Raw genomic sequence first — 26,823 nt, 5'->3', positions numbered from 1 at the left:
TAAAATGTTTATTCTATCCTACCAGCTTAATAAGTATAAATTGACCTTTCCATTCTAGTTTTAAAACAGCGTTGAACTTACATCTTAACTGTGGGTAGTTTTAAACTTGTTTCGAATTTACTAAACTTTTAGGCAGACTGAAACACAGAATTTAAATTTGTAACAGCGGAGTACTAAGTGGAAGGCCTAATTGTTTTGTGAACCTTTTGTTAAAAATAAATATATGAGATGGCTCAGATAGCTATTTTTACTGAGCTGCTAAAAGATATCCATATATTTTTATTTGTCTTATACTCAAAATTCAAATCAAAGAATAGTTATCCATTATTATAAACTTGAAACAAGCACACATCTCACTTAAGGACAAGTATTTATAAGTAAGTATTACCGTTATCAAAAAACACGCTTAGAAAATTATAAATTATGCTTTTTCGTATGTAGGAAGTTAATGGACGTAGAAGAGTGAGTATTGACGATTCAATGTCTCTGATTTAAAAACGGAAGCCGTTTTAATGTTTTAGCTTATCCAGACACAAAATTCTTTGATATGTAATAAATTTTGGGCGAAGAACCCATGGTCAGTCATCCAAATGAGAAAATTCAATTATAAATATTTTAATCTATAATAAAATTAGAATGTATAAAAGTCATTATGAAGAACCTTTCTTCATAAAATGGTTTTATATATCTATTAAATGATAAAAACAAAATTATTTAAAAATGTTTTTCAAAACCTTCAGGTTTTATTGGATAGAAAAACATTGATATCGTTCGTTTGTTATTTATGAAAAAAACGAAATGAACATGTTAAATTCAGAACGTGAAAAAGTCAACGAAACCTTTATCTATATTAAACTAATTTAATATAAAAAATATCAGTCAGTTTAACATTACCAGTTAAAATTTAAACGTGAACTTGTAATAAAATTTAGGTATGTTAAAATTAAAAATCATGTCTTTCAAACGTGTAATTGTTAAGTGTTTGAACATATTTTGTTATTAAAATAAAAATTCAGAAGGTTTTCATTGATTTTTTTATAAGAGCAGATTAAATTGAAGATCTGTGTTTTTGTTACTTTATTATTTCCATGAATATATACGAATATCTATTTTCGACCTTTTATGAAAGGGTTAATATAATATGAATATCTTGCTTTGTTAGACTATCTTTTGAAAGAGCCAAAATTAGTATAAAACAATTCTTCCTTTTCTGGTAACCCGTTCTATTAATCTGCAAATTTATATCAACCATTATTGATACTCTTAATATAATTTTAATGAATACTTGTTAATATTTTAGAAAATTTTATAAATCAGAAATTTATTTATTTATAAATACTTATTTCCATCAAAAGTATTTTTTCTACAATTCCTATTTTTTTCACTATCATTTCTTATGTTTAAATAAAAATAATAAAAATCATTACATTTCCAATGATCAATTTATTAATCAAGAAAAAGTATATAAGACGAGGATAAAATCGGAATTACATACATATTTCAAATATTTATTATCTACATTTAAAGCGGTTTATGAACGCAAAGTAAATTTTGACACTTTGCAGCTGAATGTTTGCTGAAGTTCTCTGAGAATAAAATACACCTTAAAGCGCAAATTTTTATAAAATAAATGCAGTTGAAACCTCTACTTATAAAATCGCTTGAAGTGAATAATAAATTATAAGCCTTCACGAACTTTCAAAAATATGATTGAGGTAACTACCATTGTTTATTGACACATAAGCTAAGACTAATCGACAGATTGTGTACATTATTTTGACCGATACACTTTCGACCTGTGCTTCAGTCTAATGCTGTATTTAGAGAAATATATTGGTTATTGTATATCAACCAAAGGTTTAAAATATATAACCATTAATTCAATATGGCTCTCGGAACATTTACTTCTATATTTATATTACAATATGATAAAGGTTACAAATTTATCCGTATATATTGTAATATAACATCTAATAATGAAATAATATGAACCTTTAAATAATTTATATATAAATTTTGTATCTAATGTAATCAATCAATATAATATACAGAGTTTATATAATTTACAATAAAGAAACAGTGTTTACTCTATTGATAATAATAAAGAAAGTGTAAATATCTTCATATATTCAATAAATTTCTTTTTCAGATTTCTCACTTTTCTTATTCTTCACCTATCACAATTTAAAAAGGTAACTATTAGATCTGGCTGACCATTGAGACAGTTGTATGCTTTTTTTATATTCAATTTTAAAAACATAAACTTTTCCACTTCATATTGGTGTAAAAAGAAATCAATCTTATTCATCAAACATTAGAGTAACTTTTACAACCTGCTGATATTTGACCTGATATTATTGACATCTAACTAAAGATTACATAATAAAATTATGTCAAGGTAATGGATCCAGTTATTGACAATGAATGGCTGGGATGTAAGAATGATCCGATCGATGAACCACCGACATTTGGCAACATAGCACGGAGCTGGCAGTGGCGGGAGAGGGGAGTCAATGCTCCGAACTCACCGTCAAACAAGACAGTACTTGAGAATGTTGCTGAGGATGTACTTGTACAAAAGCCTCTTAAGATACGAGTAAGTTTTAATTTAAAATAAGTAGAACTATTGATAAAATATCAAGTTTCATGGTTTAAAACACATATATATTTAACTTAAAAAAAATTGATCATAAAATATTTCTTTTCTTTCTTCATAATATGGCTTCATTCAGATTGGGATATATGTTTAGAAATTGTGAACATTTTATTTAATGAATGAACTATTACATTATGGATACTGTGTGGAGAAGTCGTGGAACAGTTTAATTAATGGAATAATGCCTTTTAAAGACTCCACATATATTTTTACCAGCACATAGAAAAACACAAGAAATATATAAACAATAATCCCAGCGATTCAATATATTGTTAAAGATAACTAAAGTCTTAAATTATTCAGTTTAATGAATTAACACACAGACACACATACACACACATGCACACACATACAAAATAGCCAACATTAATTGGTTGTCGCAGACTATTAGGGAAAACATCATATAAATGATAAGTTGTTTTTGTACAAGAAAATAACATATGATAAATGGAACCCTCAATTAAGCCATACACCAATATATTAAGTTTCTTTAAAATTTTATAACTCGAAATAGCAATAACGTATCAATACCCAATGTTCTTACAGCAGTAATAATGTGTTGACATAAGAATGATGTACCACTCTTCTAGACTTCTTCTAGACTTCATGTAAAAAGATGTGTCTGTGTTTCATTCTTTCTATCCGGATTTATTCTGATACTTGCTTCACGATAATTATCTCATTGTAGACTTTGCTCTATTCCTTAGAAAATAAATAAGGTTATTATGTATGCATATTATGTTCTCGTTATTTGCAGTAGTCTTCTTCTTCTTCTGTCTCAAATGTCAGCAAATATCTGACCCAGGCCATCTGAAATGCCTTTCACAAACTGTTTGTGATAGTCATAAAAAACCTCAAACAGAATACACTTACTCTTTGAGAATAAGTCCTCCTTGAAAATGTTCTATCACTCAATAATTTGTTACTTTATTGGTTAGCTGGGTAATGGCTGTTACCCATTTGGTGACATAACTTTTAAAATTATTTCAATTTTAAAAAGGTTTATAAATTATGATGAATAAATATATAACCAAGGTCGTATATACTCCCCAGACAAGATAAGGGCAATTAATGTTCCCCGATTTTTAACTGAAAGAATTGTCTCATCACTTCTTGTGGTGATCTGAAAATAGTATGTTTTCAAGTAGAAAACAACTGTTAATACCTTTTTACATAAAAACGCGATCATTTATTATTTACTTGGTTGATATTAGGGGGAGTTTCCACTGATAAATGGCAACTGCTTAGTGTTTGGTGCCTTGTGACCACAGCCTGTGCAACTTGGGCCAGTAATAACAATTATTGCCTTGTAACAAATAGTCCATTACATAATATAGTACTAGTGAAGGGGCTCAGCTGCCGCCCATTATTTTAGTTGAGAATATATTCTTGAGGCAATATGAATTATTTTTACAACAGTCAACTAGCCAAGCTTATCAGAGACTTTTAAATATTAAACTGAGTTATCTGAATTGGTTTTTATTAAGAAATAAAAAAACTACTCTTAAACAACCTTAACATTTTGAAAGAATAATATAACCTCTCAGAACTCAGTAGAATATTTTTATGTTTGAGCAAAAAAAAAATATTACTATTATTTAAGGTACATTTTGTTGGAATCATAAGCATAATAGTGATTGCTTTATATATATATATATATATATATATATATATATATATATATATTATTTTTTTTTTTAATTAATTTCTTTTCTTACTTGCCAGGTATCCTAGAGGTTACTGAATTTTAATTTATAGAATTGTAATTTTGTCTATTTACAGTGTTGTGATTTACCAGGATATCCGAGATCCACATTTCTTATGGTATTTAGCCCGGATGGGTAAGTTATACAATATGAATTTAATATTTTTTCGATTACATCTTATGCCTCAATATTAAACTGTGTATTTGTACATGGCCAAAAATTATTTTATTATATATCATAATTCATATATGAAATTTATTATATATTTTTTTAATTGTGAAACAGTACCAAAGTTGCATCAACGCATGGGAACCACAATGTCTATGTATCAGAATTAGCTAGTGGGAAACATGTGAGGATTTTGAAAGGTCATCCTCGGACACCGTGGTGTATCGCTTTCCATCCATCCCATCCGCAGCTCATAGGATCCGGATGTCTTGCCGGACAAGTTAGAGTGTGGGATATATCGAGTGTAAGTATATAAACTTCATTCATCATATACGGGAAGTATTGGTATAAAATCTTCAGAATAGGCAATAAAATTATAATAAGCATATTGGAATTAAAATAAAACAGTATTTACTACTTAATACATATTCTAATTTATTATGTGGTTGTAAATTTTATATAAAAGTCAGATTCAACTGTGATGATCCGCGAATTTCCATATATTTATTATTTATTATGTTTTTGTATAAAAATATTTAGTTTATTATTAATTTTTCAAGAGTCCCTTATATGTAGGGTGGCAGTGAAGTGTGGAATGTGAGGAACGAGACTGTCATAGCCTCGATAGCTTTCCATCCAAGGGTTCAGTTGTTGGTGATTGCTACGTACAATGAGCTATACTTCTGGGATTGGAGCCAACCAGCACCAATGACTAAGGTCTCCACCAATAACATCAATGAAAAAGTCAGGTGTGTTTCAGAGCTATATTGTCAATGAATATACAGATATGTATATACAGTTTATTGTTTAATGAAATAAACTTCATTGCACGTATTCACAAATATCATCCCCAAAAAAAAAGAGACTACTGCTTATTTGCCTTTCCCACCAGCTAGTCTTGACACTTGACAGAGTGGAGGTAGAGAAAAAGTAATGGGTTTGGCAAAAGTAACAAGAACATGAAAGCAAAATTAAACCAAACAGATATAAATTAAATGTTTGTTAAAATACAGTCCAAATGCAATAAAAAGAAGCTATTGATAAACAAGTATTTTTTAGTATGAATTAAATGATATTTCTGAACAGATACGTGGCATTCGATTCTCTCGGCTACAAGTTAATAACCGGCATATCGTTGAGCGCGATAAGGGGTGGTGTAGACGCGACCGTTCTCCAGCACGCTCCGTCAAATCCCCAAAACAACAGCAACCGTAGTCTCCACCCAGATGATAATGACGGCAGCAATAGACCAGACACGGCTGGGGCGACACAGGACGTTATAGTGAATTCATATCAGTATCTGGTACAGAGGTACGACAGTCTTGTCAGGAATTATCAGAGACTGTTCATGGTTAGGAACCGGCTCGCTGTCACACCGCCGCCTAATACGGTGAGCAGTTTCAATGTATTACATAATTGTTTTGTCAAAAACTTTTCTGGGAATAATCTCATAAGGTTTTCAAAGAGCATTCGTAAAAGCAAAATGCGGGTGCTGGAAAGGCTTTACTAAACTAAAATTTAGTTAAATTCTGTAGGATTTAATTTTTTATTTTTATTTTTATTTTTAAGAATTTTTAGTTAGAGGAAAATTTAATGGAATTGATTATTCCTGTAACATTAATAATATTTGTCGACGGACGTTAAAAGAGGAAACGGTTTTATAATTTAAATGACAATTTCCAGACGGACAGAGGAACTGATCCAATGGAAACAGACCCAGCTCCAGAAGCAAATAGCTATACACGCACGGCTCGCTCCTATACAGCCACAACACAGTTGGATGACGGTATGATTAAATAATAATACTATAAAATGCCATCAAATGTTTTAAAATTAATAGCCCTAGTCCAAGCCCTAGCCAAGCTAGTCATATTCTGAGGTATGCTGGGGATGGCGAAGTCGACTAGAGCCACATGACTCGAGGACAGATAAATCTCTGGATAAGCATACATACATAGTTATTGTTAATTAGTTATCATATAATTTTTTACAGAAAACCAAAACTCGAATACAAGTAATAGTAACACCGCTGAAGACACCGCTGACGCTGCTGAAGAAGGGAGTAGCGGTCTTCTGAATCTTGACGCCCTTTCCTTTGATAGGGCACCTCCTGGGTAAACACTAGTTAGTGACAGAATATTATTATGAAGGTAGTATTTAATACATATAAATCTCTTACAGAGAGAGAAACATGTCGAGACTGGAACTTGCTATATTCGGTGCGCGTCCGTCAGCTTTTCATCCGCTCACCAACGAAAATCCCGGACGATCTTTCAGAACGGTCGATCAAAATGAAAGAGCCTCAAGACTTTTGCCAAATCCTTTTTCAAACACAAACGGTACACCACGACCCAGCCGCGTCTCATTCGCCAGCAGTCCGTTGACCCAACAATCAAACAACGATAACGCGCCAAATGCTTCTCGTACCAGTATTTTCACGTCATACAGACCTAATTCTCCGTCTGTGTTGGATTTATCGTCGCGCAGGTGGAGTGGTAATCGTAGAGTATTTATTCCAAGGCCCAGCGACTCACAACCGTCGAATAGCAATTCGTCTACAAGATCCCGTCAGGAAGATGCTTCTTCCAACACAACAAATAGGAACACAGCAACAAATACCAGTGCATCTTCAAATTCGAATTCTATTCCAAATGTATCTTTGAGTAATAATTCATTATCCAACGGCAATACGCCTACAGATACAACCCCCCCTACAAATAATTCAACCAGAAGAACGTCATCACCACCTCAAGGCTCGCCAGTTGACGCGCAGACGATTAACGAGAGTTTAGATTTAATACGAGACATTCTCAGAGATTCCGGAACGAGATTGTTAAACTTAATCACAAACATGTCCGCTTCAAGTCTACCTCACGTGGGTCCGGAAGTTCCGAATAGACGCGTCAATATAAGAGCCCATTCGGACGATAGCGGTGAAAGTGAACGACCGAGGGGAGCACGACCACGGGTTCGCCTATTCAGCTCCAACTTGCAGCCCGAAATACTATCTTCGAGTTCAGAATCCGATAGTGACCAATCCTCAGAGGTAAATATTCTTAGGACTCCGAACACGACGTTCAGAGAAGAAGACTCGCGAGAAGAATCGTCTCGAACTACCGAAATGCCGGGACCGTCTAACAGATCAGCGCCTCCCTCTGATAGAGCAGACTCCGAGAACGATGACAATACACCCAACACTGGCATTGATACTGAGAGTGTTTCTACAGCAGCAAGTGCAAGTAGTAGTCGTAATCGACCGAGAACACAAAATAATGATGCAGGTGAGGGGCCTAGCACATCAAGTCACGCATCTGATGAACCAGAGAACTTAGCTCAGAACAGTTCAAACTATTTCGATTCTAGTAGACCTTCCACAAGTGGAAACAATATATGGACGAATGGGGCCACAGTGCCACCAGAAGAAGCGTTTAGAAAAGTTCGGGGCGGTGTGAACGCGTTACAGAAACACACAACTCAACTGACTAATATGTGGGTACGCGGGAACCGCACTACAATGCGAGAATTACGTACCATGTGGGAGAATTTACGTAGACGAATCATAATGTTACACAGGGAAACCGGCCGACAAGACTTACCCAACTATTACACGAGATCTCTTTTAGAAAGATGTATGATGTTGACTGAAATGACAGGAGAAGCGAGTCGTAATGCCACGAGAAATTATAGATCGCAATCTAATATGTCTTCTTATGAGCCCAGGCCTAGCACGTCTAGAGCTGTTCCGGAAGACAATAGACCCTCACTATCAGGAAGATCTCCATCAAAAAAAACACCCCAACGATCCTTATCGTCATTATTATCAAAGAGACTTCAAGCAGCTTATTGTAGATGGCGGCCAGAAGACCGAAGACGCAATCCAATTTCAAGTCGTATGTCTCAACGATATCTACATAGACCACGCAGGGAATATACAAGGTTAATAGAAATAAGTGCGACAAGGCATGAAATTCGCATGCGTGCTATGCAAGTGTTGTCCGTTATGTTTAACATGATGATGTTGTGTTTAGAGGAGCGAGGATTGAGTTCGCTGATCATAAATATGTTACGCACTCTAAAAAAGGCGCTGGCATTGACATGTTTGATGCTAATGACAAATAGGTACAACCCACGCTCCAATAATAACGATTCTCCGCAAAGAGTTGATTCAATGAATGTTATACGTTTGCAAAATGTTGATCACACCGGTCCCGTTAATGTGGACGGTCCAGATGAATCTCCGCATCATTCAATATCCAGCGAAACGGAAGAGGATCGTCAAAATAATCCAAACAAACGTTTAAAACGTGATAGATCGTCTTCGACTACACAATCTGTAGCTACAGAAAATCCTGCAACAGATGACACAACACCACCGACGGCACCCGCTAGCCAAGAACCAACCCAAAGATGGAGCAATCGGTTAGCAGTACAGATTGCCGCTGCCAATCGAAATACTTCAATGACCGCTAGAACGAGACGAGATTTGTACGTAGAAAGCAAGAGACAAAAAGCACTACATAGAACAAATCCGTTAGCCCATCCGCTAATTAAGAAAAAGGTGCTACCACCCGTATCCACATACAGAATTCCTTCGTTGCGTTTGACACCTCGAAGATTAAGTGTCAGGAATAGCGCGTCCAGAGCCAATCCAGCAAATGGAGAACCAATAGCTGGGCCGTCTGGCATTCTTTCTGGCACCGGTACCGTTCGTGGCGGACCGTCAAGGCTCCCTCCGGAAATGAGTAATGAGTTTGAACACAGAATCAATTTAATAAGAATGGCGCACATGCAAGCTGTAAGACTACGTAATGCTGCTAGAAGTAGATTTCGCCGTTTGCAAACCATCCGTCTGTATACCCCATCTTCAGTGCGAGAGATGTTCACCCTGCAGCCTGAGGGTGACAATCCCCACGAAAGCCGACCATTACAAAATAATTCTGAACCCAACCGGCGATCGCTCACGTCCTACGACTACAGGCCTCATATACTGACTCGGGAGAGAATCTTCTCTAGAGGAGCTGCTAATAGACCTTCAGAAGATTCAGGACAATTTCACGCGGTCATCAGCAACACGGGTATGCCACTGATGCAGGTCAGTGACCTCAGCATCAGCAACCAAGATGGTCAGGGCAACCAGAACCAACGGCTACCGAGAATCCATGAATACCTGCAACCGATTATTTTGGCCCAAGTGAGTAAGCAAAATTGTTATTTTGTACATAATTATGTAGAGCGATTTCTTTTTAATACAACTTTTTGATATTTTCCTGTCAACTAAGTTCCGTTACTTGAATTATCAAATAGATTTTAACTACGATTAAGCCGGAAGCCATAGAGTTTAAGCAGAGTGAACAAGTCTACCGTTCTAATAGATGTAATGGAGTTTTTCATTGGTAGAACGCAATGGTGGTTGATGAGGAGAGGGGTGAGGATGGGCCTGGAGGTCCGGGAGGGCCGGGGGGAGGTGGGGGAGGCGGCGGTGGTGGGGGTGGGGGAGGTCTAGGAGCTGCCAGGCGAATGGGGGGAATGGCGGGCTTACTGGACGCAGGGATCATATCGGAAGCTTTACCCGCGTCGTCACATCGCGTACAAGCATGGGACTTCACGACTGGCGATACACCAGATATCTCCAATAGTGGGTGTTTACTTAGTCGTCCAGTATAATTATATTTCTATACAATGTTAATATAAATTTTGTATGTGAATTACTAACGGTAACTGTACACTTGCAAGTAACGTACTAGCTATTTAAAACTCACTAAACTCATACAAATGAAGTTAATCTTCACACTCAGCCTGTAAGGACTCGTCACATTATTGTTTAATTTTAAATAAAAAATTATTTGATTATTTAATTCTTGACTCATTGGAAAAAAGTTTAAGATTATTATTTTTTTGGATTTCATGAACTTGTTATACTTAAAAAAATTATAAAGAAAAAAAATATCTTCACGTCTAATAGTATGATAAATATACCCAACTGTTTGTATTAATACCAAAGCTACAAAAAACGTGGTGGTTCAACGTTGCCGTATCCACAATGACGCGAGCATCGACATATCCAAAGACGGCAGACTGTTGGTGGCTCTCCTACCAGTACCGCGGCTCAGGAACGCGAACCATTGGCTTGGTATGGTGTATTTAATTAAGTAATTAATAAAATATTCATTTTTAATATAATGGGAATATTTTACATATATACACACTATGACATTATTACTGAACGTCACTGAACTGTCCAGGCAGTTGTAAAAATTTGCGCACATCTCGAAGTGATTCAGCCAATCACAGTTAAATTTACTTGGTACCTAATAACCTAATTAATAACATTCTTTTGGGTGAGAAAAAAATTTTTATAACAGGACATATATACGTACTCAATATACAAATATACCTAAGGTACATCTTTATCTTAAGTATCTTATAATTAATAGCTATACTAAGTAATTAAAAGTTTTTTGTAGTGTAAGAATTATTTTAGGTGGGATATAGACTGAAACAACATATTACTTATTCCATATAACATTATTTAAATTGTATGCAAATAAAACTTTTCATTAGTTTTCGCAACTTCACATGTGGCTTTCAAAATTTTTTTGTCATTTTATATAGAGGTCCCTAATTAAAGATATTTATGAGACACAACTGCAGCGAATTATAAATACAAAAGTTCCTTAAAATCGTTTCAACGTTTATCTTTATTTTTTAAATGACACAAACATACAATTCCGTCAAAGTTATCAGAGGAAAAGCTTAAAAATTAAATCAATCTCAAAAAAATTCGATACAATAGAGTAGTATGTGGCCAACATTTGATATATATGTATATATATATGCCATCTTCTGCCATACTAAATATATCACATGTACATATAATAGCTTTTCTATATTCAACCAGGTGTTTATTCCTTGGAGTGGTCCCGTCTGGGTCAATGTCTCCACACAGCGGTGTTGGAACAGAATGCTGTTTCAGTGGCACTGTCACCAACAGCGAGACATCTGGCTGTAGGTCTTGGATCTAGAAGATTCACATCAGCAGCTCACAGTAGGAACAATGTGTTTGCACTGCTGTACAGATTAGACCCACTTGGTAAGTTGATATTAAGGAATACTTAAACCAGCTACAGTGTAGACTTACTTGAGGAATTTGAAAAATATAATGTATTTTCTACCCCACTAAACTATTTTACTGGTTAATGTTAGGGTAACAATAAGCCTGAATAATCGAACCATGTGTTATGGTATCTTGTCTTACCAATCCCATACTCCAAAGGTTTTTTCTTATAACAGGAATGTGGTTTTATAATTTAAAATGTTTCAGAGAATTCAAGCCGCACTGGTTTATCACCTATCAAAGAATTGGAACAGACATGGGAGCATGGCTTCACCAGCCTGAATTGTCTCCGTTGGGCCCCGCAACCCGGCCAAGGACTGGTATATGCCAATAATACAGGACAACTGATAATTATGAGCTAATTTACATGCCAAAGGACCCAAATAAAACACCCCATAGACCAAAACTTATTTGACTGAAATTTGTTTATTTTTCAAGCATTTGATATATTAAACAACATGTGTAAATAAAAAATGTTTTAGATGAATTCCAAAAGTAACAGCTTCCAATTGACGAAGTGTGAATCATGCTTTATAAATTGTTTGTCTCATAGTTTTTTTAGTAATGAATGAGCGTGTGGGTGAGTGTAAGATTACACAAATATATGTGTGTGTGTGTGTGTGTAATGTTCAATGTTCTCACTACAGACTGACTTGTGACTGTCACAAGCACAGGCTGCACAAATTCAACATGTGTACATGTGTTAAATTATGTGCACATGTGTAAAACATGTACAGAATATGAATTTATGTTTTAGTATAATTGATCTCTTAATATGCATTATATGTAAACTGAAATTTCAATAAGTAGTAACCGTTTTAAAAATCATAAGTGTTTATGTAGATGCACCCAATATCTTGCTTTACAATGACATAAAACACAAAGAATACTTAAGTGAAATTATTAGATATTATTGTAATATAGATAAAAAATATATATCTCTTAGTGTTGTTTTGCTTCACTGTACCTAGACATACTTATGTATGTATTAGAAACACGATGATCATCACAATAATATCTGTGCCTAAAATTTATTGAAACTGTTTTGTAAAGTTGTATAATTTTCTTATATTTATTTTAAATTAATATAAATTTTTAGCGATAACTTTTTATTCAGTTAATTGGCTTACAAAAGTTCTGTGTTTTATTTTTAATTTTTTTATTTATTTTTATTTAAAAAGATTATTTTGCATTATTATAAATTATATGCACTCTACGTCTGGCCACATGATACATGGTCATAGAAGCCATAATATAGTATTAAATGTCCTAAAATTATTATTAAAAAATATATATTTAATGTAAAGTCCTTCTCTCTCTATTGAATTATCATGAAACTTATACAACTGTGAAGAATAAGTACTCTTATTTAAAGCTTTGTTTTATGTTTGTCGATACAAACAGATGAATATTGTTGTCTGACAATCTCAACAAATTTTATTGCCCTTATATAAGAATTGTAGTTCCATTCGCTGCGAGAAATTAAATAATTGTAAATAGTTTTAAAAATCTTTTTCTACTTCACCATATTCTTAATGTACCTATAAAACTAGTTAGGAGGTTTTGATTATTTAAATAATGTTGCTAAAACACTTGTATAATAATTCTTATTTAATTTTGAGACTTAGAAACAAGATGTTCCTCTTCTTGAAAATGATAATTAATTCCATGGATTTGGATAAATCTTAAAACATAACTTATGCATTCTACTTTAATACAATAACAGAGACAAATGATAAATTTGTCACAATATCAGAAATAATTTACCGACTCACTTCATTCTCCCCTTACTCAATTACTTTCCCGCTGTGTAATAACATAAACATCTTGCAATACATATTATTTGTGTATCCATTGTGTTCTTTTTCATATCATGTACAAGTGTAATATTATTTGGTTTTATGTGATAAACATGAAATTTTATTTGCAAAATGTATGTATACTTAATGTCAAGCTGTACAGTGGATTGTTGTCTAATAAAAATATTAATATAGTAGATAAAGCAGTTTGTTTTTTCAATTATACCTTTATATATATATTATATGTATATATATGTGTGTGTGTGTAATTAATTATACATAACATACAGAGGATAAAAGGAAAATCAAACATAACAATAATGGTAATGATACAAATATTTTATTCAGTTTCAATAATGTTGCATTAATGATATTGACAAAATAAAATAAACTTTAACATATAAGGTAAAGTTGTATCGAACATTCATACAGATTTGATCAAATTAAAAAACAGCAAAATTAATGATGATATCAGCCGCCAACAAGTAACTACAATGCAAAACAAACCATCTTAAAAAAAATTACTAAAAAACATACCAGAAAGATGAAATAATTGATTGGATATCAATAATTATAACATGTTAATAATAAACGACACGCAGCTATACTTTTGCGCCCATCGCGGTCATCGGGCGGAATGCGTAGAAAAAAACTATGAATACATTGAAATGACAATAAACATTCAATACAATAAAATGGTTAACTAATTTAGTTTTTGTATCTGAACTACTCTATAAAAAACAAAAACATGAATAAAAAAATTACTTTGACACGCAAAAACTTTCAAGTGACTTTTTCTAGGCATGCAGTCTGTTACAATATTCAAGCAATCAGAAATTTATTGAATCATTACAGAACATATAATATGGGACAATATTTAAATGGCGTAATAAATAACCAATACTGACAATATATAAAATATATTTCCTTCATATTTAACAATCTATATTTTTGACAGTGACGTATAAAAACAAAAATTAGATGTCATAATATTATGTACATGTCTTTAGATCTTGACTTTCCGTATTTTCAAATTCGATAGGTCCATTAAGGTCATATACTAATGTGATAAAATACTATATATGTATATACTATGTATTTTCATTGTGACGTAGGAACTGCCACTAAACAGGTCATAAGAACTAAAACAAATGGTTTAAACAACTTACAAAAGATATAAGTGAACCATTAAAATAACACTAATTCCTACAATTGTTTATTAAAAGTGTTAATTTGCTCGTAGCACAAATACCAATGTTCAACCCTAACACATCACAGACCGAATGTTATACTCCTTTTGAATTCCGACCAATTGGTTTTATGTTTCCCATCTCAAACCTTCTGGTGACTTAGAAGCATTTAAATATAATAGCGTTTAAATACATAACTAACTTCTTTTGAGGAGGAAGTGGCGATTTATTAAAATGCAATTAAATAAATGTTAGTGTTCTAATGGCTTAAGCTCTTTGATTTGCTTTATTAAATAAGCCTTTTCGTCGTTGAACTGTTCATCCTCCGAACGATCTGTGTGGAACTTGGTGAGGAAGTCGACCAACTTGTCCTGATTTCTTAGTAGTATATCCAATATCGGCTTCGGCTTATTAGGATTAGCAACAAACACCTGTAAGACATATGACAACAGACATCAATTATAATCAAATTTTAACGCTTGCATGTGAAAATATTTGTTGATGTGCTCATTATTATTTACTCGATAATAAGACATGTTTTATTAATGTTTCATGTATGTTTGTCTGACGTTCTGTTTGTCGGCAGCATACTTTGTAAGATCAATTGATTTTAATGAAACCCAAGCTAAATAATAAAGTCATTTGTAGGGAAATTTATATCCAATTGATATTTTGTCCATGGAAATTCCATTACTAAATCCAAAAATCTATTTCGTTATACAAGATTTGGAATTCATATAAGTTAAAAATATACATCTTTCTTCGATATGAAAAGTTCGGTCAGAGCATAAAAATAGATTACATGCAATGTTTAAAATAAACAGAAACAAGATTAAAACATAATATAGTGTTTTTTATTAAAAACTAATTTAGCTTTATCCGGCTCAAGTCATGCTTCTAATTAGGCAAAAAGCTTAGAAGAAACCATCTAATGGATTACTAAAGTATAAAGACACTTAATTCAAACATTGTTGAAGTTGAAAAATAAAATCCTAATTACCTTAAATACATGGAAAGCTTCAAATTGTATATTACGTGATTTCTCTTTAAGCATGTTCATCATTAACTTGAGGTTATCTGGGTTGGTGATGTAGCGCGTCATTATAGAAAAGTTATGCCGATCTAATAACAGTTCCCCGAGCAGCTTAAGACTCTGCCGTCGAGTTACATAGTTTTCAGAATTCAAAAGCCGCTGGTAGTGACTGAACACCTTATCATAATTTGCTTCTAGAAACTCAGCGCACAATATTTTATGCCGAGTTAATAATTCCTAAAAGTACAAATATAATGATTACATACAATTTTGAAAAAAGAAACAATACGGTTATTGGGATTCCGTTGCATTGATATCTTTAAGTACATATAAAGAAATTTATTTATTATTTTTTTAGGAGAATTATGACCTAATTCAGAACAAAATATTCCTTACTGACTTTAATATTAATGTTCATAAATTTACAATATTATTATAACACCAACCTTAAATGTAGAAAAGGCATCCGAGGCGATATCAAAAGTGGAAACCTCTACGTAACGAAAGAAATTGTAAAAATCATCTGAATATAACATTATTTTAGCCAGCGCTTCATATCTCGCACACTCCCTTAACATTGTACCACAGTTGGAAGCTATCTCTTGATGTTCATAGCTATAAATATCAAGAATATAAAGTTAAATTGTAAGTAACATGTATATAAAATAAATCTATCATGACCTTGGAAAAAAATGTAAGCTGTAAAGCACTTACCCAGACATTAAAGTGAACAAAATCTCAGGCTTTGTACATATGTACTCAACTGTGGGGGAACGAGTGCCAATTTGACGCCTCAAAACATTATTGAACACTTGGGCAACATCTTTTTTTCCTTCAAAGTCGATGCGGTTTAAATTCTAGGAAAATTTTTTGTTTGTTAATTACCATATATTTTAATAATTAAGAAGATAAACAAGACATATACTTTACTTGAATCAGAAGAAGTAGCAAGTTAGTGTTGTATAACTCCTGGGCGAGTTGAGCTACAATGATGTCAGTTTGCGGCTCAGCATCAGATGTCCCATAAAGCATATTTTTGATTAACACCTGGACAAATACAAATTATAAAAATCTAATTGCTAAAGATTTGAAATTAAAATAGAATTATTTTGTGGTATGTGATATTAGAAAAAAAAATATGACTCACCAAATTTTTGCTCACATCTTCTTGCGCTTTTTCAGCTTTCTTATCGCCTCTTTCTAAAGCTGTAACCGCATCTTTTAATGATCGCACTAACTCCGCTGGGCTCTTCTGAGATTTACCAAAAAGAGGCATAGTATTTTGATAGATTTCACAAATAATCTTTATAACAACCGTCTACATAAGATTGCCTGCAATAAAGGATAAGACATAAAAACAAAAACTGACAATCACTGGATCACAGTACCAAGTACATGCACTTGATGTTCACAAGAACGCAAGAGATATAAAACAAGATTCGACTAATTTTAACGGGGTTTGCCAACCTCAGAAAGAATTTACTGCGAATGGAAATAACATATGTGTGATTTAATTTTCTAGTTATATATCAATAAAACGAAATTTCACTCACTGTCTGAATATTTAATAAAATTCTATCTAGCAATAGCGACACAGATCACAAGCAGATGAAACGAACAGCTGTGATGTCAATAGAAATGTTGCCAGTCTTTATATCAACTGATATTTCATATAAATTATAAATCAATTTAAAAGTATATAATTTAATAAATGAAGGCGTCTGTTATCGATAATATAAAAATAACTTACATTTAATGTTTAATAAGCTATTTAACAGATATTAAAAGAATAATAAGAATATTTTGCTATTCAGAATTAAACAACTATTGTACCAAATACAGAGTATCCTTTTTAAAGTCGCCTGCCGCAAAAACTTATTATTTGTAAAAGTTTTAAAATTATATTTATTTTAAATGTCTATTGTCACATATTGATGAGGGTGGATTAAGGGTGCAACATATATTATACGGCTATAATAATTGTAACAATTTGACTGACATTTCTTGTCTACGTTCACCATTTACCATATGGCCCTAAGTCTGGATTATACCATAACTTATTTTATTTATGAACGTGTCTAGTTCTTACTGCTTTGCGTGTTAGGTTATAATATTAAATATTTATTATTTGAATTAAAATAAACGTTTAGATAAGAAATGGCAGAAGCCCCGAGTGAAAAAATATCTAAAAAGTGAGTATAGTGTGTTAAAAATAGAGACAGTCATGTTTATAACAAGAAGTTTTTCAGTATTGCATTCTACTTTTGTCAAGAAGAATTTTAATCATTTTAACCAATTGGTAAAATATTCATCGGTGATAAAAGAACGGTTGGTTTTATTTTCGTCTGTATGTTTGTGCAGTAAATCTAGTTGCAACATCTTTTATGATTTACAGTGAACTGAAACGTCGGCTCAAAGCTGAACAAAAATTAAAAGAAAAAGCGGAGAAAGTAGCTCAACAACCTGTAGCTGCTGCGGAAAAAAAATCCACTAAAGCTGAGGAAGAAATCAGTCCGAATGAGTATTACAAATTGCGTTCTGGCGCGATCGCCGCTTTGAAAAATGGTTCCAAAGCAGATCATCCTTACCCCCATAAATTCAACGTCACATCTTCTTTAGAAGACTTTATTAATAAATATAACGACCTAGGCAGCGGTGAAGTACTTGAAAATGTTAATTTGTCTGTGGCCGGTAGAATTCACTCTATACGAGAATCTGGAGCTAAACTAATATTTTATGATGTTAGAGGTGAAGGTGTCAAGATTCAGGTATTGTCATTGCAAATTTTTACTGAGATACAAGTTTTTATTGTTACATATTTTTGACAAGAACTAAACAATTTCATATCTTAGGTGATGGCAAATGCAAAAATGTATGAATCGGAAGAGAAGTTCATCACAGATACAGATAAACTAAGAAGAGGTGATATAATTGGCATTGTTGGACACCCAGGCAAAACAAAGAAAGGGGAATTATCAGTTATTCCCAAAACTATTAAACTGCTTTCCCCTTGCTTGCATATGTTGCCTCACTTACATTTTGGTCTTAAAGACAAAGAGACCAGATTCAGGAAGAGATATTTAGATCTCATTCTCAACGATAAGGTATATGTTGCTAAATTTGATAAAATATTTCCATTTCTCAATTATCAAGACTTACTTTTGTTAAATTTGATGACACAACAAAATAAACAATCTCTTTTTATTTGATAATTAATTATTAATGTCTGCTTTTGTTATAAAATTTTCTGATGTAATATACATATTTTATTGGCTATGTTTATACAGCCGTATATAAATTTTAAAATCAATATTTTTTCAGGTTCGGCAAACATTTTATACAAGAGCTAAGATAATTTCATACATTAGAAGATTTTTAGACAATATGGGATTTCTGGAAATTGAAACTCCAATGATGAATATGATCCCTGGGGGTGCTGTGGCCAAACCTTTCATAACACATCACAATGAACTCGACATGGACCTATATATGAGGATAGCACCGGAGTTATACCACAAAATGTTAGTCGTCGGAGGTCTAGATCGTGTGTATGAAATCGGCAGACAATTCAGGAATGAAGGAATAGATATGACACACAACCCTGAGTTTACGACATGTGAATTTTATATGGCTTATGCCGATTATAATGATCTGATCACTATAACTGAAACTATGCTGTCAGGCATGGTAAAAAGTATTCATGGCACTTACAAAGTGAGTATAATACCTTATTAAAATTAACATATTTATAGTCCTATTATTATTTATACTGTATATATATTTATAATATAACTATATACTTCAAAGTATGTGTTTTATTAATTAATTAATTATAATGAGTGCTACTAGCTTAAAAATATATTTAACAGGTGAAATACCATCCCGATGGTCCAGATGGTGAAGAGGTGGAAATTGATTTTACCCCACCATTTGCCCGAGTGCCGATGATTGCTACTTTGGAGAAGGTTTTGAATGTCAAACTTCCACCCGCGGATCAACTCAATACCCCAGAAGCTAATGAACTACTTAGCAAACTATGTGAAAAACATGAAGTAAAATTTATTTAACTACTCAAAGCTTATTTATAGCCTTTTGTAAGGTTAGCTGTCATATGTTTTTTATAAATTTTCCAGGTTGAATGCCCACCACCTAGAACAACAGCCAGACTGCTGGATAAACTTGTCGGAGAATTTCTCGAAGAGAAATGTATTAACCCGACATTCATTTTAGACCATCCACAAATAATGAGCCCCCTGTCCAAATATCATCGTGAGTTACCTGGACTTACTGAACGGTAAATTTGTCTTTTTCGCCAAAACACTGGTTTACCATGTCAGTCAGCAATCATGAAAACAAATTAATAAATTACCTTCATTCTTTCACAAATAATTATTTGATCTGGAAGACTTGGTTTACTAATCAATAAGTTAAACAAGAATCTATCAAATACCCCCCTCACAAGTTAATTAACAATTATACACATACATTTTGGCTATTAATATCTATAAACATAAAAAATAAGGTTTAACAGCTAAGTGATCTAAAAAAATAGAAAATAATTTTCAATTATGAAGAAATATATTACAGTAGCAGAAAGCCAAACGATCATTTGTAGTTAATCAAATCAATAAAATTTAAACTTATTAACAGAATAATTTAATTCAGAGTAAAAAGCGTGGGGTGCTTGATATTGAATGTTACAATCAGTCTAACGTCAACTATATATGAGAGGAAAGCTATGAAATGTGTTCAAATGCACACGTGTTAAAAATAAATAAAAAACAAGGTCATTTATTCAAGTGTCTTATTTACAGTTTTGAACTATTTGTTATGAAGAAAGAAGTTTGCAATGCCTATACTGAGTTAAATGATCCGGCTACTCAGAGGGAAAGATTTGAACAACAGGCTAAGGATCGTGCGGCGGGAGATGATGAATCCCCACCCACTGATGAGGCATTCTGTACGGCACTTGAATATGGATTGCCTCCAACAGCTGGTTGGGGTCTCGGTATTGATCGGTTTACCATGTTCTTGACGGATTCCAACAATATTAAGGTATGCCATAATAAAATCGATCTTACAGATTGTTACATGAATCAAAATTAAATTATATTATTTTCAGTTGTCTCTAGGCTAGATATATTTTTTGTATTATAAAACAAATAATGTAAGGTTCAGCATTTAATATATATTATAAAGACTGGCAACATTGTTAATACGTAATTTATGTCGGGATCATACCCGGATGTTACTAAGCTGAGAACAATTTTTGTCACAGTAATGCTCTAATTATGATAATTTCGAGTGTATATAAATTACAATGATTATTAACTTGCAGGAAGTGCTGCTATTCCCTGCCATGAAACCTGATGACCCAAATAAACATCATAATGAGGAAGAAGGTGCATCAAACGCACCTGCAAATCAAAACGGTGCTTAAGAACCCTGATAAGTTTTTCAAATGTTTTAACTGTTTTGTTCACAAATAAACTGATCAATAAAAATAATTTTGTATTACTTTTTTTTATTATCATGTAATTATTTTGTATTAACTATAAAATTTTGATAAACATAAAACGAGAAGTTTTTTATCTACATATTTTTTTAAAGTGGTAACATTTTCTACAATTTAACTGACAAGTAAAAAGAGTTTAGTCTAATTATTAAAAAAAACAAAACCTTGTTATATTTGAAATATTGATTATAGAGCTGTTTACTGCATCTATTTTATCAGCTATAGTCTGTTTTATTATTAAAAGCTTTTTAAGGTAAAATAATAAAGCTTGATTTAACATACTATATTTGTTACTTATATCAAAAAATGATTAGGAAGCCTCATCCAGTTCTTCTGTAGAATTATAATGCTCACCTAGGCTGTACATATGTCTATGATAAGATATTATTAATGGGGGACCAGTAAATTCTGACCCTTGCTCTATTGCCTCGGGGCCTGTGGCCTGGATCACAGTAATTGGGTGCTTTAAACAATTAGCCAGCGCTCGTATCTCTAATTGCCCTCCCCAGACTTTAGTATTTTTTATTTTATCACAGTATTCTTCAAATTCCGTTTCTGTTAGCATTTCATATGTCTCAGGGTTACTAAGAAATGGCATAAATTCATCTTTATTTTGTAATATATATTCAGCTACTTTACTTCTTAATTCATCAACAGTAATTGATTTCTTAAATTTTGTCTCTAGTTGATGGGAAATAGCTTTATATAAACAATCACCATCTGATGGTATTAAGAAAATCTTGAGGTTTCTCTCTTTTAATTTTGAACACAACACTTGGTTTTCTAAATTTCTGGGCCCATTGATATTTTCTTTTTCTTGTAGCTTTATTAGCTCTTCACGTTCTCTCTCCTGTTGCTGCTTTTTATCTCTGCGTTTTTGTGCTTTCGAAATTTTTGTTCGTACTTCACCATTTATATTGTCATTTTCTTCGACAAACTCATTGACTTCCGTGTCTAGTGGAGTGTTTTTTACGTTTTGGATAATTTCCAATTCCTCTTTATGTCGCTTTTCTAATTCTGATTCTAATCTTGCAATTTCAGCAGTAAGTTCTTTCTTTTTCGTTTTATCATTTTTTGCAGTTTTCTTTAGACCTTGGATTTGGGCTTGAAGCTCTTTTTTCTCTTTTTTATGTCGTTGTTCAATAATAAACACCTCATTCTCAACTTTATTTTCCATTACTTAAAAATTCATTGAACTTATTCGATGTAGTAAAATAAATTGATTTTATAAAAGATTGATTGAAAGAAAAGACCTAAATGATGATTTCTCTGAGCTTACGGGTTACTATAACTTCCAAGCTATAGACAGTTCATCTAAATTAACGCCAGTATTGTATTTAAAGAATTAAGACGGCTGAACCATTAATACTTACTAAAATTTGTAATTTTAGGTTATGTTTCAACTTGTCATTATGAAGTAATGATTATTAGATGCTGGCCAAGTGGACCAAAACTAAATGATATCTGAACATATATGTTCTAAACTAACTAAATGATATCTAAATAAGTTTATAAATATAAATTTGTATTTTGTAACAACAGTGAAAATAAGATAAATTTATCATTTGTTAAAAGATATTTCACTGAAAACAGCATTTTAAGTATAAAATTTAAGTGTGAATAATAGTAAAATAACGTTTTTTAATTGTAAAACTGCATGGTGATCACTGTATAACTATAGAAATAAAATCTATTTTTATTTAGGCTACAAAATTAAAATACTCTGCAATGTCAATTTTTATCTGTCAATAAGAAGAGCTGTTGGTTCGTTGGATTTAATGGTTGAAAAGTAAAGAAATAATTTAAAGTGAAGCAATTCTAGGGACACGGTTTATTCAAAGACTATAATATTTTTAAGACACCCTTATCATGAATCCCTGTTCCGTGGCAGTTCCGCAACAAGATACTGATGGTGATGGACGTTGGAATAGCATCGTAAGTTGTTGTTTATATTCAAAAGGCATCGACGTGGTTTCAACATTTAGTAATTATATTTACATTTTACGCTCAGGTTTTCTCTTTTACATATTTATAAAATCGTAACACAAGTCTCTTGTATGTTTGAAACACTTAAAAAATTTGGACTTTCCGCAGCACAATAGATTCCTTTCGGACGCAAAAGGAAAGGATGGAGATGTTATATTCATCGGTGATTCTATACTACAAGCTTTAGAACATACGGAAGTTTGGAACCAATGGTTTGCACCACTTCACTGCCTTAATTTTAGTATTTACAAAGATCAAACTCAAAATGTTTTGTGGCGTATAAGAAATGGAGAGCTTGATCATGTTGACCCGAGAGTAAGCATGAATGTAATATTTTTTAAGTATCTTAGACTATTTTTTTGTTAGTTTATCAATTTTCCATATTTCAGGTTATAGTTCTGCATGTTGGAACAAATAATGTTGAGCACACACCTGAGCAAGTATGTGAGGGAATCTTAGAAATAGTTCACACAATAAGAGAAAAGCATCCAAGTGTTTATATTGTTTTACCTGTAAGTATAAGCAATTAAACAGTTATAGCAATACAGTTTCTATAAACAAAAATAAATAACTTGCAGAGTCTACTTCCTAGAGGACAACATCCAAATGTACTGAGAGACAGGAACTCGAAAATTAATCAGCTTTTGAAAGAAAAAGTTGCTAATATGAAAAAGGTTGAAATGGTGTCAATAGACAAAGGGTTTATCCAGAACGATGGAACAATAAGCCATCATGATATGCATGATTACCTCATACCGACTAATGCAGCTTGCAGGAAGGCCTTCGAACCTGTTTATGATCTCTTACAACAAATTTTATCAGAGGGTGAAACCGAAAAGGATTTGACGCCCTCAGAATAACATTTTCTACATACACCCAATAACGTAAAGACACTTAGCTTTTTATTGCGCAGCAAGCTTATTGTGATTGAATAGTGGTACTTAAATTTAGCTTTTTTATCTTAGGTGTAAGCCATATATTTTATAATAATTTATTATTTACTTTTACTATTTTACATTCCAAATTTGTGAAATTAATTGGCTGTGTTATTTATTAGGCCGATGATATTAATGGCAGCTGATATTTATTAAAATTGTTTGCATCGATACACGCATGGAATGATCATAGTATTGAGGTGTTCCAACATCATCGCCAGCCAGTAATAAAAAAAATCAATTTACGAGCGTTTAGCCCATCACAAATATGTTTTCTGTGGAACGACTATAATTTTTTAAAATATTTTTTGATTGATTTTAATTAACCGAATCAAATTATTTTTATTATTAATCTTTGTTGTTTGGTGATGTATGGTGTGATTGTTGTGTTATATATTTCTTAACTTTAATAACTACTTTTTATTAGAAGGGTAAATTTTTATATGAACAATCTTCTGATATTTAAGTATTACAAGAAATTAGTAAGCCAAAGACCATTTTACTCTGAACCAAAGGTAATGGGAATAGTTGGGATTGAATAAAATCTAAGTCGTCTGACCAGTTGTGAGACTGGTAATCTTTTTCTTGTTATAATTCACACATCCAATAGTGTTACATAGTAGGAATTTTTTTACTAAGTTATCTAAAATATATAATATAGAACATAATAATATAATGGATCTTGTAAACTCATGTTGCCAAACCGCTTGGAATCTCGAATGTGATTATTTATTTGCATGAATGAGTAAGCTTATAAGTAAAAGTGCAATTTTCTACCAAGGTCTTTTATTTAACTGGCAAGACTAATAAAAAAAAAATCATTATTTATCTGTGACAGATACACCAAAAACACTAATTGGAATTAAATAAAATTTTCTAATATTTATTTAATATTCTTTTCCAGTATAAGCTAATTGGTAATATAGGGCTGCTTAGCATTAATGATTTGTTGAAAACATCAAAGTTTACTTTTTGAAGTTTGTTCAGGTATCTTTCAATGGCTACCGCTGGCAGAAACATTTGTTTGGTTATCTTTGGTACGTTTATACTCCGACCCTGAAAAAAAAAAATTTTAGTGATAGAATGAGGAGTCCAATAATTCTATTTATAAATAATTATATAACATAACCGACCTTCTCTAAATGACTGTTTGCACGTGATGCTATTTCAAAAACAGCATTCCTTATATTCTCACTATCCTTTCCTCTTAAAACAGATTCTTGACTTACTTGGTACTTCATCAGCACATCCATAGGGAGAGATACTGATTTATGATGACTGAACACGTGGACAGATCTTAAATATACATGATTTATAAATACATGACATATTACTATGCAATTAAATCATGTTACATCAAAAATGAATTATCTATGTTCATATACAAGTCTGTGATAAATTAATACCTTAATATATTAGCTATTCCTTGAGCTTTTCCTAAGTGTGAAGCTGCATGATCAGCATGAACATCAGTTACACCGGCCACACAGAGAAGTAAGTAGTAAATTGTTGAAACAGTGTTCTCTGCATATTTCTCAACATCCTCTAAGGTGCTAAAATGTTTCATCTTCAACAGTCCATTCCGTGATGAAATTAATCTTTCCAAATATCGTTTTGGTAGTTTATAACTTAAGCAAACCTTTAAAAATTAATTGCATCCTTGAACTTTTCAATTTGTGGACATAAAGTACTAAATGTCTCATATTTTTCACAACATACCTTATGAAGTTCTTGGGTTATTGGGTTTGCGTTTATGTTGGTAGGACTTGGATTATTACTATAGAGAGAGTTTAGTGAATCTTGCCAGAACTGAAGCCTCATTGCTGCAGTCTGAGGATCTTTTGTTTGATCCTGTACTCTTGCCACTTCAGCATTAAAAGCTCTTATAACAAAAGCGGGCGATCGAATAGCTTTCGTCATAAGAAGAGTTGCCAAATAATTTTCATAATCATGCTGTCTATCTGTAGAAGAGGATTGAGTACGAGTAACGTTCTATATTATTAGAATTCAAAATGCAATATTAAACCGATTTTTTATTACCTTACGACGTTTGCACAATACTGAAGAGAGCTGTCGCTTGAGGTTTGTTGTGACACAAACCTTTTCAACGAAGTGATTGCTCGGGTTCTTTTTAAGTGGCACAGCATTTTGGCTTAGAGATTTAACATAAACAAATTTTAAGCAATCAGCTTTTCCTTACATATGTTTTAATATTTACTAAAAACTATTTTCATTGCTTCAATTTAAGACCATTTAGCTCATCGTATTTAAAAAGAAATAATGTAAATTATTCTAGTCACAAACTTTAAGTAAAAACTTAAGATCTTAAATTTAATACGATTATGCATCGACCATAAGAAAATTTAAATGAATATGACAATGTCACAAATTTTTGACAGCCAGTCAGATGGGGTGCAATGAAAGATTTTCAAGCAAATTACATAATTATTTTACTGTAACCTTTTTTTTGTGAAATGAGTAATGACTAAATACCCTCAAATACATACATTCAAATGTTTGAAACTAACCAAGTTTAATTAAGAAACAAAAATATTGATTTAATAAAATTATTATAAAAAAAATAAAATATTTTATTACGAAGTGTTAATATTTGACTGATATAAACAAAATTTTATTTAACAACTAATAAATGCATTCATAACATTTTTACACATGAATGATACTTCTATAATATTTACTGTAAAGACTGCGGGCAGTGTT

The 26,823-nt window shown here is 32.3% G+C and overlaps 6 protein-coding genes across 9 annotated transcripts; 3 read left to right on the top strand and 3 right to left on the bottom strand.

The window, feature by feature from the left end:
• Positions 1 to 1,556: 1,556 nt before the first annotated feature.
• On the top strand, positions 1,557 to 13,649 carry LOC116779493 (activating molecule in BECN1-regulated autophagy protein 1-like). Its single transcript, XM_061529731.1, has 15 exons — positions 1,557 to 1,715; positions 2,150 to 2,192; positions 2,399 to 2,596; positions 4,439 to 4,497; positions 4,648 to 4,834; positions 5,107 to 5,279; positions 5,617 to 5,920; positions 6,214 to 6,316; positions 6,524 to 6,644; positions 6,712 to 9,721; positions 9,928 to 9,973; positions 10,028 to 10,165; positions 10,532 to 10,660; positions 11,429 to 11,620; positions 11,852 to 13,649. Exons 3-15 carry the CDS (start codon positions 2,402 to 2,404, stop codon positions 12,004 to 12,006), a joined length of 4,812 nt encoding a protein of 1,603 aa, XP_061385715.1. The 5' UTR covers positions 1,557 to 1,715; positions 2,150 to 2,192; positions 2,399 to 2,401; the 3' UTR covers positions 12,007 to 13,649.
• Positions 13,650 to 13,761: 112 nt separating this feature from the next.
• On the bottom strand, positions 13,762 to 17,310 carry LOC116779677 (protein Mo25). 2 transcript variants are annotated; one of them, XM_032674072.2, is made up of 7 exons: positions 17,220 to 17,310; positions 16,814 to 16,998; positions 16,597 to 16,713; positions 16,381 to 16,523; positions 16,113 to 16,281; positions 15,634 to 15,903; positions 13,762 to 15,064 (listed from the first exon to the last, which is right to left on the bottom strand). In XM_032674072.2, exons 2-7 carry the CDS (start codon positions 16,940 to 16,942, stop codon positions 14,885 to 14,887), a joined length of 1,008 nt encoding a protein of 335 aa, XP_032529963.1. In that variant the 5' UTR covers positions 16,943 to 16,998; positions 17,220 to 17,310; the 3' UTR covers positions 13,762 to 14,884. The 2 variants fall into 2 exon arrangements, with proteins under 2 accessions (XP_032529963.1, XP_032529964.1); XM_032674073.2 differs by having other exon boundaries at positions 17,134 to 17,282.
• Positions 17,311 to 17,678: 368 nt separating this feature from the next.
• LOC116779566 (lysine--tRNA ligase) lies at positions 17,679 to 21,173 on the top strand. Of its 2 annotated transcripts, none has more exons than XM_032673917.2 (8): positions 17,679 to 17,858; positions 18,062 to 18,434; positions 18,519 to 18,770; positions 18,988 to 19,380; positions 19,536 to 19,718; positions 19,800 to 19,960; positions 20,481 to 20,721; positions 21,005 to 21,173. In XM_032673917.2, exons 1-8 carry the CDS (start codon positions 17,824 to 17,826, stop codon positions 21,104 to 21,106), a joined length of 1,740 nt encoding a protein of 579 aa, XP_032529808.2. In that variant the 5' UTR covers positions 17,679 to 17,823; the 3' UTR covers positions 21,107 to 21,173. The 2 variants fall into 2 exon arrangements, with proteins under 2 accessions (XP_032529808.2, XP_032529807.2); XM_032673916.2 differs by lacking the exon at positions 17,679 to 17,858 and adding an exon at positions 17,860 to 17,994.
• A 275-nt stretch (positions 21,174 to 21,448) lies between these two features.
• On the bottom strand, positions 21,449 to 22,600 carry LOC116779568 (deubiquitinase OTUD6B). The gene has a single exon (XM_032673918.2). It carries the CDS (start codon positions 22,356 to 22,358, stop codon positions 21,492 to 21,494), a length of 867 nt encoding a protein of 288 aa, XP_032529809.2. The 5' UTR covers positions 22,359 to 22,600; the 3' UTR covers positions 21,449 to 21,491.
• A 312-nt stretch (positions 22,601 to 22,912) lies between these two features.
• LOC116779679 (platelet-activating factor acetylhydrolase IB subunit beta homolog) lies at positions 22,913 to 24,878 on the top strand. The gene is made up of 4 exons (XM_032674077.2): positions 22,913 to 23,116; positions 23,276 to 23,482; positions 23,557 to 23,679; positions 23,746 to 24,878. The coding sequence occupies exons 1-4, from the start codon at positions 23,051 to 23,053 to the stop codon at positions 24,025 to 24,027; spliced, it is 678 nt and encodes a 225-aa protein (XP_032529968.1). The 5' UTR covers positions 22,913 to 23,050; the 3' UTR covers positions 24,028 to 24,878.
• Positions 24,872 to 26,459, bottom strand: LOC116779678 (NADH dehydrogenase (ubiquinone) complex I, assembly factor 6). Of its 2 annotated transcripts, none has more exons than XM_032674074.2 (5): positions 26,143 to 26,459; positions 25,822 to 26,059; positions 25,509 to 25,741; positions 25,236 to 25,398; positions 24,872 to 25,158 (listed from the first exon to the last, which is right to left on the bottom strand). In XM_032674074.2, exons 1-5 carry the CDS (start codon positions 26,247 to 26,249, stop codon positions 24,979 to 24,981), a joined length of 921 nt encoding a protein of 306 aa, XP_032529965.1. In that variant the 5' UTR covers positions 26,250 to 26,459; the 3' UTR covers positions 24,872 to 24,978. The 2 variants fall into 2 exon arrangements, with proteins under 2 accessions (XP_032529965.1, XP_032529967.1); XM_032674076.2 differs by having other exon boundaries at positions 25,822 to 26,063; positions 26,143 to 26,268.
• Between the last annotated feature and the right edge of the window lie 364 nt (positions 26,460 to 26,823).

The sequence above is a fragment of the Danaus plexippus genome, chromosome 2 (assembly GCF_018135715.1).
Source record: "Danaus plexippus chromosome 2, MEX_DaPlex, whole genome shotgun sequence".
Lineage (NCBI taxonomy): Eukaryota > Metazoa > Arthropoda > Insecta > Lepidoptera > Nymphalidae > Danaus > Danaus plexippus.
This window is presented reverse-complemented; position numbering and strand designations above follow the sequence as displayed.